At 37.8% G+C, this 10,735-nt stretch overlaps 1 protein-coding gene across 1 annotated transcript; it reads left to right on the plus strand.

The window, feature by feature from the left end:
* The first annotated feature begins 1,578 nt into the window (after nt 1-1,578).
* scel (sciellin) lies at nt 1,579-10,290 on the plus strand. Its single transcript, XM_083995993.1, has 19 exons — nt 1,579-1,621; nt 2,908-2,936; nt 3,476-3,584; nt 3,996-4,058; nt 4,227-4,298; nt 4,438-4,470; nt 4,581-4,607; nt 4,696-4,719; nt 4,837-4,908; nt 5,005-5,073; nt 5,457-5,522; nt 6,232-6,294; nt 6,864-6,920; nt 8,029-8,094; nt 8,264-8,326; nt 8,422-8,481; nt 8,882-8,990; nt 9,952-10,054; nt 10,159-10,290. The coding sequence occupies exons 2-19, from the start codon at nt 2,921-2,923 to the stop codon at nt 10,173-10,175; spliced, it is 1,089 nt and encodes a 362-aa protein (XP_083852119.1). The 5' UTR covers nt 1,579-1,621; nt 2,908-2,920; the 3' UTR covers nt 10,176-10,290.
* The last annotated feature ends 445 nt before the right edge of the window (nt 10,291-10,735 follow it).

The following is a 10,735-nucleotide window of genomic DNA, read 5'->3' on the forward strand; positions in this document are numbered from 1 at the left end:
CTACTGTGGACGCACCATAAATGTGCTGGGTATAACAAACTGCTGACATTCACTGTCTCTCCTGTCCTTAGTGGTCTTTAGGCAGAGAGAGGGTTATAAAAAAAGAGAGTGATTTGATGAGAAAGACTCTGCCACAAAATTAACCCCTAGTTTGCCACAGCTCTGTCCAGTTACAGGACAAAACAGAGGCAGGAGGAGCGAGATATGTAGGCCGAGATTGCGACACAGGTCCGCAGACAAGCGTGTGCTGAACTGGCAGAGATGAAATCCAGTTGCCGCCGACACAATTCAGGGAAGTGGGGCCTTTGGTTGGCCTGCTATGAAAGTGTGTCAGTGTCAGCGGTTGTACTGACATTATAGCCTTTAGCTTTTATCTCATACTCATGACTTTCCCGCTCCGTCACCACCAGCATTGCTGGTTGTGCTTATTTCAGCTTTGACTAAAACAGGAGAAGAGTCATCAGGACATGCATAGCCCTGAGCACTTAACAAGTTGTTCTATTTATTTATTTTTATAGAGCTGCACAACTAGTATTTTAATTTTCCACCATTGTAACTCTAGCACCACCAAGTGTCAGTGATTTCCCCTTGAATTTATTCAGCTATGCAGTAAAGGGAGCGGGAGATTATTATTATAGGCCATTCAGTGTCCGTTTAGTTACTTCAAGGCAATTTAAGGTGAAGCGGGTGCATTTGTAGCATTTTCTTTGGCACCATGAATGCCTCAGTTCTTATGGAAAAGCCTGTATAGTGAAAATGTGCCACGGCTTGTTGACATGAAAGCGTTGTGGTTTGGTCATTGCAGGGCAGTCTGCATTCCACTTGTTCTGTCATCGTGACTAGGAGGGGTTCATCTATCAGTATCACAGCTGTCACACCCTGGCATGTTATTCACCTTTCATACTTTACATGGCCCAAAACAAGGCACTCCCAATCTTAAAGCTGACATTCACAGACACCTTTATAATTTAAATCATTATTTAAGTTTTACACGCACTCTTAATGGCATTCAGTAGAAGTTTCATTCAAAGTTAAGGATGTGGTGTGACCTGCCATGTGACTTGCATCAGTGGACAGTGATGAGTATAGTGTGCCTATCCTGTGTATTTAAGTCTCTTTCTAAATGTGTGAGGGTAGCTGCACATCTCAGCCGTGGTGATTTATTGGACCTCAGCGCAGAGCAGTATCTATATTATAGCTTGTATTATATCACAAGGAATAATGATGGATGTCTCTGTCTCTATTAAATCATATATTATTCAGTTCAGGCTTATCATAAATCAGAAAAGCAAGAAATCTCACACCAACTTTGAAGATGTGCTTTCTGATGCTAAAGTGACACTTAGTTGAATTACAGGTCCTTCAGCACCCCACCCAAGGCCTTTTTTTTCCAACTTAGAAGGAGAATGCAGAACAATTATTAAGACGAGGAGTGAGAGGGCAAGAGAGCATGTTGTTTGATTGTTGTGTGTGGCCACTCCCGTGGGTGGCCTTGGAATCTCCTCCCCTGCCATTAAAGGTAGAGGAATGACAGGGCTGGGATTACACACTGCCAGGACAGACAGGTGAACTAGTGAGAATTCATTGGCTCTTCATCGGGACCCGGAGCTTAACTGTGGAGGTACGTAACCTGTTTCAGTTTTTTATTCCAATTAATGTACCTGTGATTTTCCATTTAACGAGAAAATGTAATGATAGCTTGTGTTTGGTCTCAGCTCGGTTTTGTGCAGTAAGGTGCAATGGGTCCCTGAGAAAATAATGTAATGGTGCAATTATAGCTGTACTGAATTCATTATAGAGTCTGCTTTTTAGTGACTTCATCCACAGGTACAGGAAATACACAGGACATTGGACAGTGTCTCATTGATACATTCACACGCTAGGACAGGACACGCTTTTAAGTTTCTTCTATTGTTGATTAATATGAACCTCATTACTGTCGTCCAGTATTTGCAAGTCAAATATTGAAAATATCGTTATATGATTTTGACAGTGTCAGTCCGTACAGCAGGTTCTGACTTGAAAAATGTTTTCAGTTGCCAAATAACATTGAAATCTGCCACACAATATTACAGTATATTGTCAGAGAGTATTCAGGGTCAAATTCAGGAATGGACACTGTATTTGAATAATAAGTAATATATTATTTTGATTAGGTGATTTCAATATCAAGGATTTTTTTTCTTTTTTTAGTTGTGTTTCAGCTCTTTACCTCAAAACATCTTTTACATGGGCCTGTCATATACGTATATGACAGGAAGAGATACAAAACTTCCTCATTTGTTATGGGGCAAATAAATATCACCTATAGCAATAGCTTATATGTCAGATGATTGAACACAGGTTTAAAGTTCCCTCACAGCTGTAGATGGCTGCCCTCGGGCCTCTGACGTTAAAGCATTTTTGTGCCGGAGTGCAGAGTGTAGTCGAAAGGCCACTATCTTTATCATCAATAGTTAATGGCATGTCTCTGGTACGCCCCTCTGTTTTGCTGACAAAGGTGTGTTTGGACAAGGTGTGTTATAGAGGGTGGGTGTGTCCCAATGTGGGTTCAGATCAAGACAAACCAGTTTAGGACTTAAATCAGTGAGTCTGGGGTTGAGCAGATCCTGAGTTGACATACAGCAGTGACAGTAACACACCCAGAGTGACGCTGACACACCCATCCGGATGAAAATGTCTCCATCAGAGCGTGTAAGGAGAAAATAATTGTTGTAAGTTAAAAGGAATGACTCTTGAAGTTTTTTGAGTTGGATTCGCACAAATGCAATTCTCAGGTGAAACGTCAACACAGAACAGGCATTGTGCTGTCCTGTGTAGTTCTCAGTCTACAGTACCACCTAGTGGCTAATGCACTGCAATTTCATTGTGTGGTGATTTCCCCTCTTCTTTTCTCACACCTAACAGGTGAAGTTACAAGATGAGCAGGTATACATGTAAGTATTAGTGCCGAAACCCCTAACCGTTTACATCTCTTTTCTTTTTATTGCTGATTCTTGTTATATGTTTATTACATGATAATTACATTTTGATCTCTTGTCTTTTTACACAGCCACTTGCATTTTACTGCATACATTGTGTAGGGAGTGACGAATCAAATTATATACTTTATGTATTATAAAAGTACAGTTTTAAAAATGAAATAATACAAAACCATCTGAAAATGTTTGACAAATAACAGCATATTCTTGGGGCTGTGCAATAAAGTGTTTATATCCAATAAGAGCAGAAATAATCAATAAAAATGTAAAAACTGAAAAGAAATCCAAAAATGTATATTTGTCCAGTTTCTAAGTGAGCCACATAATGTTTCTTTACATAATATCAGATTTTTTTTTTTTTTTTAAGAAGAATATATAATGTACGTTCTGTAAAGTCTCAAGCACAATCGGCTATTGTTCTCCATAAATATTTACCAAACAATGCAGCAGGTGTCAGGTATATATGTGACGGTTTCCTTGTCTCGTGTTTGCAGCCCAGACCGTCCGGCCCAGCCAGGTAATCGAGGACAGCAAGAAGAAGTCGTCTCTGCTGAAAGACAACAGCTGGATCAGAAAAGCTGACGATGAGGACGAGTATGTCGAGTAAGTCGTGAAAGACGTCATAAACTGAGAAAACAATTTCCTGAAATTAATAGAGAAAAGAAAAGGATGTTTCTCAACCTCAAGATACAGTAAATGAGTGTAAATATAATGTTACAGATAACAGATGTTTAAAATGTATTGACAGAAATGAGGAGTAGTTGCTGCTAATGGGTTATGGATCCTGACAGTAAATGAATAATAGATGCTCAAACAGGAACTCTATTCAGCTGTGTTCTACTTGAGCATCAGGAATGGTTGAAACGGTTGGGTGTGACCTTTTCATGTCGCAACCAAGTCAGGGTTTTTTGTCTCAGGGAAGCCTCCTTCTACATTCCTTCTGCAAGTCACAGTGTTGAATCATCTGTGGGAGTGTGACTGAAATAATTTTCTTATTCTTTTCATCTCCTCCAGCCGGGACCCAAACTTTGGCAAAAGTATTCTGAGCCAGTACAAATCCAATGAGAATCTCACAAGGTAAAAAAAAACAAAAAAAACAAATGGTTTAGCTTTTTCAACCAAACCATTTGGGCAAGATAATGGAAAAGCTATCACTTAACAATGGTGAATGGGGTTTATTGTAAATGATATTTTTCAGTCATTAGTCTTATTTATTTAAGGTCATTTATTGTATTCTGCTCACAGCTCAGGCGGTGATGAAGTAAAAACCACCAAAACCAAAAGCACGCCAACGTCTGTGCAGGCTCTCACTAAGAGGTATCATTTACGTAAACATAGTTCTGGTATCTTTTCTCCAATACTAATACTTAAAACGACCTGATAATTTTTTTTAAGTTGACTGTATGTAAGCAGGCCATGGCAAGAAGCATCTGTTATGATTTATGTTATATTGCAGATTTGGTGGGAGTCAAGACGACCTGAAGAACAGGTTGGTGCAGTGTGCAAACTCTATTAGCCTATAGTTTGTTTTTTTCCTGATTATTTATGTACCAGTTTCAGTCATTTAACCAGAACAATGCTTTTTTTCTCCCCCTGCAGCCACAACACACCCTCCTACACCAGAAGGTACCTTTCCATAATAACACAAATATCGGTGCAATATCTTGTGTTTTTCTTTTTAGTAAATAATTAATAATCTGTCTCTTTGTTGCAGCTATTCAAGCGGGAAGTCTGGCACGTATGTAAAGCTCTTGTCTGTTAAACACAATGCAAAAAAACAAAACAATAACAAAAAACAGCAGATCATCAAACAATTAAGATAATGCATGACTTTGTGTTTTTATCACACCTTCAGTACCACAACCTCTACAGTCACCGTGGATGGCAAAACCACCACTGAGACCATCACCACCACCCAGTCTGTTAGGTAAAGCATTAATTAATTAAACATTAATGTGTGTTGTCTTATTGTCCCATTGAATCTGTATCAGATTCATAACCAAAGGTTTTGTTCTCTTTGCAGATCCCCTGTGGCTAAAACCCCCACCAAGACTGAGACGTTCACTGAGCGGGTCAGGTCTTCAACCAAAGGGTAAATATATATACTATTATTAAATATTTGTTGTTTCTGGGGCGGTGTTTAGCTCAGTTGGTAGAGCACCCGCCCCATGTGTTGAGGCTATAGTCCTCACTGCAGGCGATCCCGGTTCGCATCCTGCGCCGAGCGGCTCTATCCTGCGTGTCATTCCCCCCCTCTCTGCACCCATTTCCTGTCTCTCTCAACTATCCTGTCAATTAAAGCCAAAAAAATAAATAAAAATAAATATTTGTTGTTTCTAACTAAAATGAAAAATACCAAAACAAAAAAGCTCAATACAGTATCCTCAACAAAAGGGTATAAAAATATGAACATACTGGAAAAAAAGAGAAAGATTTGTTGTTGTCCTGATTAGCTCTTACATCTTTTTCTCACAGGACACTGTACTCCAACCTGTCACCCACCAAAACCACCAAAGTGACGGAGACTGTCACCACCAAGGGGTAATGTACTTTCTGATTATTAAAGCTGTAACAGTAGAACCATAATTTAACATAATCATAATTTATGTTAAATTATTGTATTATTAACCTATGTTTAATAAATTTTCGTACAGTGGGGAAGACAAAGTTAATGAAACAACTGAGACTGTGGTAGTGGAAAGCAGCAGGTGGGTTTTATCTGGGCTGTTTCGGTCACTTTATCTCCAAGTTAGCTTTATGATATCTGTACTGTATATCATATTCCTCCTCAATCGAGCTCCACTACTTTCCCAAAACAATCCTTGCCGTGCGTTTATCTTCTATATACTGTCGCTGAGCCCTTATACGACTTTTCATCCCCACTTCTGCATGTATGTGGGCAAATCTAACATCTAGATGACCTGATGTTTGCTTCAGTGAGTTTCTGTGATTTCCAATCGTACAGCCAGGATCACAGTGGAGAGATGTAGTATTGCCATCAAATCAATATGGCTTTATTTTCAAATTTAAGTGAGAATATATATTTTTTGAAGGACTAAATCACTGAATATTCTTTCTTTTCAAAATATGTTTGATTCGTAAGTGATTAAAAAACACCTGTAATCAGTGCAATACACTTTTGGGGTTTTACTACCACAGTTTTACTCAGTCTGGTCTTGATGTGGTGCTATTAGATTAACTGCTGATTAACAAATTAATTAACCCTTCTATTTAAATTGTTTATCTGCAGCTCTGAGGACAAACTCTATGATACACTCATCCCCAGCTCCATCAAAAATGGCACCCCGGACAGGTAACATTCACAGTCAGAAACTGGTCAAAATGGACCCCGTATTGAGCATTTATAATTGCTATATATAATGAGTTGTAAGCAGCTTAATAGATGGGCTATAGGCCACTACAATAGAGGCAGTGTAAACATAAAGTAAATGACAATACATTAAATCACAGGTGTATTAATATAAAATATATCTTTGTGTCTATAACTCCATGTTAATTAAACTTTAAAGTAAAGTTATATCACACATTTTACACTATAATCATTGATTCTTACTATCAATTACTAGTAATAAATCTGTAATATTTGTTTTATTACAGCAAAACAACTGTCACTGAGACTGTGACAGTGAAGAGCAGCACCAATGGGTGAGTCTCTGCACATTAACATTCACTCTGGCAGTGACATTAGACACCAGGCATTTAGATAAACATACTTGTTTTTGTTTTTTCCAGAGATGTTGTTAAAACCACAAGAAGGTCTTCCTCTAGGTAAGATAAGTCTTAATCAATCATTTCTAAAAATAAATATACACTTTGCACTCTATTATTCCCTGTATGCTTATAATATTGTTGTCTTTGCAGGGCTGAAGATGACCTGTATGACACCCTGCTGCCTAAGGCCATTACATCGCCTGTCAGGTGGGTGATAGACTCTCAACTAAATCACTGTCAAAATAAGTCACATAATTACCCTGTCATTTCATCGAGGCATTGTTATTGTTGTCACTAATATAGCTCAAGCGTCACATCAAGAGAGATTATCACAGTGGAGAGCAGCAGAGGGTGAGTGCTGGGAATGAACGACTGAGAATGTTTTGTTTATTTATGCGCACAGTGCATTTCAAACATTTTCTCATCACATTTTGCTTTTTTTGCCGTTTAGCGGAGACAGCCCAACTCTGACATCCCCAACCTACACTGTGAAAAACAGCAGGTACAGTAAGCATGTCGACAGGTGATTGTGGAATATATATAACCTCGAGATTGGCCCTAAACAGCCAGATTCAAACATTTTATTGAGATCAGAATAAAGTAAAACTTTGTTTTCCCAACTTCATTCAGTGTAGCAATGTCAAGGGAGCAGAAAATATCAGTGCATTGTTTATCTCTTCAATCAAGGTCTGACACATTATTTTGTGTTGTATGTTGTTTTTCGTGACAGCGGAAGGCTGTAAGTTTGTGTTATTTTTCTGATGAGCTTGTCTTGCTGTCAATGTAAATCAAAAATTAAAAAGAAAGTTAAAAAAAAAAAAAAAAAAAAATGGTCTGACACAGGCTGAAATAACTTTATGACAGTATACACATCTAGAGTAGGTTAAGGAGGATTCTGTTTTATTGGCCCAATCCCAGTGAACCTGATTACGTCATTAAACTACATTAACTGACTGTCTTCAATGACTGTGGCATATTGATACTGGATGATGACAGATGCCGATTATTATACCTCCACCTAATGTGTGACCGAAATCTCTGGCACATCTTAAATTAATTCTGTCATTATCCCACAAAGACAAAGCTTCATTTTCTCGTAAGAAAGTAAAATAATTATAATGAAAAAAACACCAACCTATATTATTTATATGAGCGGTTTATTTTTCAGTTGCAATGGCTAAATAAAACAGAATCTTTCTAAGAGCTGAGTTAATCCAAGTAGACAACAGAAACCTATTTCTGATATTAAATGATAACATAAAATCAAATAAATTCATGAGCATCTAACTGGTTTCACTGCCTTTTTGACTCACAGCTACAGCGTGCACGGTGATGATTCTCCGTCCATCCGCAGCACCTACAGCGTCAGCACCAAGCCCACGTAATAATCATATGACTTCTCTTATTATCTTTCACAGTCACACACACACACATACCAGATTAAAATGTAACATATAATATGCTCTGTTGGCATGTACATACTCTACATAATGGTTTTACTTTTCATCATCGTCTCATGCAATCTGTGGTCCATGTTTGTCTTTGTACAGCTATGAGTACACCAGTGTCACCTCCCCTTCTACCTACAGCTCAACAAAGTACAGGAGCGGCAGGTATTAGATTAAACTAATCATGACTGAGTGTAATATTGTTGTATAAACATGATGGAAAAGTAAAGCAACTTCTCCTTCTTTAACTCTCACAGCAGGTCGGATGACATCCTTTCAATCAACACTCCATCCTCTGTGAAGAGTGTTTACACAGAGAGGTAGGAAAAAAACAGCAGTGGTCTGGCTTGACTTTGGAAACGTTGGTTTTGCTGGCACGCTAACACGCAAGTGCTGATTGTGAACATAAATGAACCAGATGTTTGAGTTATTGAGGCATTTCACTCAAAAACATCTTAAGAGTGGCATGAAAGGAAAAGTTGAGTAATCACTAAAGGGATTAGGGTTCCTCATCTGGGAACCATGAATGTGGGGAACAGATTCTATTCCAATCTGTCCCATAATGGTCATGACATTTCACAAAAAGTGGCACTACAGGAGTATTGTTGTGTTGTTTCTCCACACTATTGTTTCCACAGTCAAAAACAAACTTAGATTACACTAAATGTTCTTTAATATGTTGTAATATAAAACACTTTACAAACCTCTGTCCCCCTACAGGCTGGTGCATGAGAAGGACCTGTGCACCTCCTGCCGTAAACCCTTCATCGGTGAGGCCAAGATGATCCTGGATGACATGAAGATAAACTGCCACACCACCTGCTTCAAAGTGAGCACAATAGCATTTTAACATATCTAAAGTAAATACACTCATTATAGTGGAGTCAATTGTTACCACTGATGCGTTTTATTACTATAATAATAATATTATACTATAATAATACTATAATAATAACTATAGATTATTATGCATTAGTTAAGCATTATTAAAACCTTAATTCTTAATAAAGCATTCTTCCTATACAACGATACGTATTAGTATGTAATTTATAAACAAAATTATTCATTTTTAACTCTTGATTGATAAGAACATAATGTGTTTAATACTTTCATACTTAAATGATGGATTTAGCATTTATAAGATAGTAGCCTATATAAATGATGAATCACATACTAATTATGTATGAGGTAAAAGAAAATCTTTATAAATGATGAATTCAGTATTTAATAATGTTATCACAGTATTGCCATGAGATCATGCACATTGATCAGCCATAATGTTGTGACTGATGTAGGCTATGTATTTTATTGAATGAGTTGAGCCATGGCTGTGGAGTTTAAAATCAAATTATCAATGGTTCACAATGAATAGGCCACAGCAACAAAAACAGTTTCCACTTTTCACACCCACAGTTCATTCAGACAGGTATTCCCTCATGTTATTACCTAATTAGACGCACTTTTATCAACCAGTCATTACTTATACCTGTGGGACATGAGTGCTGTGGCATTAGCACACAGTGTTATTCCCTGAGTACCTCCACTTAATATTCACACATGAATAGATGTCTAATCAGCTGCGGCAATTGGAAACACCTGAGTGGATGTTCAGAGGCTGTAACACAACTTTCAGATTTCGGATCTGCATAAAAACCAAAATACTAGGGTAAAAGCACCTCAAAATACTTACATGAGCACTAATATGTAAGCAGATGTCATAGGGAACTGTGCAGCTGACAGCTCAGCGTGTGTCTCTTTCCTCATGTGAGTGTTTGTTTGTGTCTGAACAGTGTGAGGTGTGTAACTGCACTCTGGGTCATCTGAAAGCTGGAGACAGCATGTGGGTCTACAAGCGCATGGTGCACTGTGAGAACTGCTTTGAAGTCACCAGAGGTAAAAAAAAAGAAAAAAAAAAGAAAATACATCCTTATGAATGTCAAAGTACAAAAAAAAAGTAGAAATATTTGTGTATAATGTTTAATTTTTGTCCCCCACAGATAAGTGGCGACGCTGATTTGCTCCTGAGCCTTCAGTGGAGATTCAACACAAGTACATTTTTGTTTATCAACATGTATTTGGGTGACACTGGTTCTCATGCACTGAGTTTTTCACAAGACAACGGGTGTTAATCAAGGTATTTCAATGAGTGAAAAGTTAAATTACAGATCTTACAGAAGTTTTTTTAAGGAACATGTGAACACATTTGTAACTTGCTGTGTGTATCTCTTTTTTGTTTTGTTTAAGATAGCATTTATGATAGCTACCGTACTAAGAATGCTGCCTGTGGGGGGACTGTTGCTTGTGATGTGATGAGATATTGCGATGTTTAGGGCCGGGGGCTTTTTTGTGTGTGCAATAAAGGCAATTGATGCATGCTTATATCAAAAAATAGCAAAGTGTGTCCATTCTTTTGGTGTAAAAACTGCCTCTTTTTTGTCCAAATCAATCCTTAAATGTTAAGTTTATACTGTTGTGTTGTAATTTATGAAGCAGAAACTGTATCACTGAGTTAAATTCTACAGAAATACTGAAACTATATTTATTTCAAATTCATGGAATCAAATGCACAGCTCT

This window comes from Trachurus trachurus (genome assembly GCF_905171665.1).
Source record: "Trachurus trachurus genome assembly, chromosome: 21".
Classification (NCBI taxonomy): Eukaryota; Metazoa; Chordata; class Actinopteri; order Carangiformes; family Carangidae; genus Trachurus; species Trachurus trachurus.

Coding starts and splice junctions, on each gene's coding strand:
- scel (XM_083995993.1), top strand. Junction 3,585..3,995: donor GATGAGGACGAGTATGTCGA/GTAAGTCGTGAA, acceptor CATCTCCTCCAG/CCGGGACCCAAACTTTGGCA. Junction 8,095..8,263: donor AGCGTCAGCACCAAGCCCAC/GTAATAATCATA, acceptor GTCTTTGTACAG/CTATGAGTACACCAGTGTCA.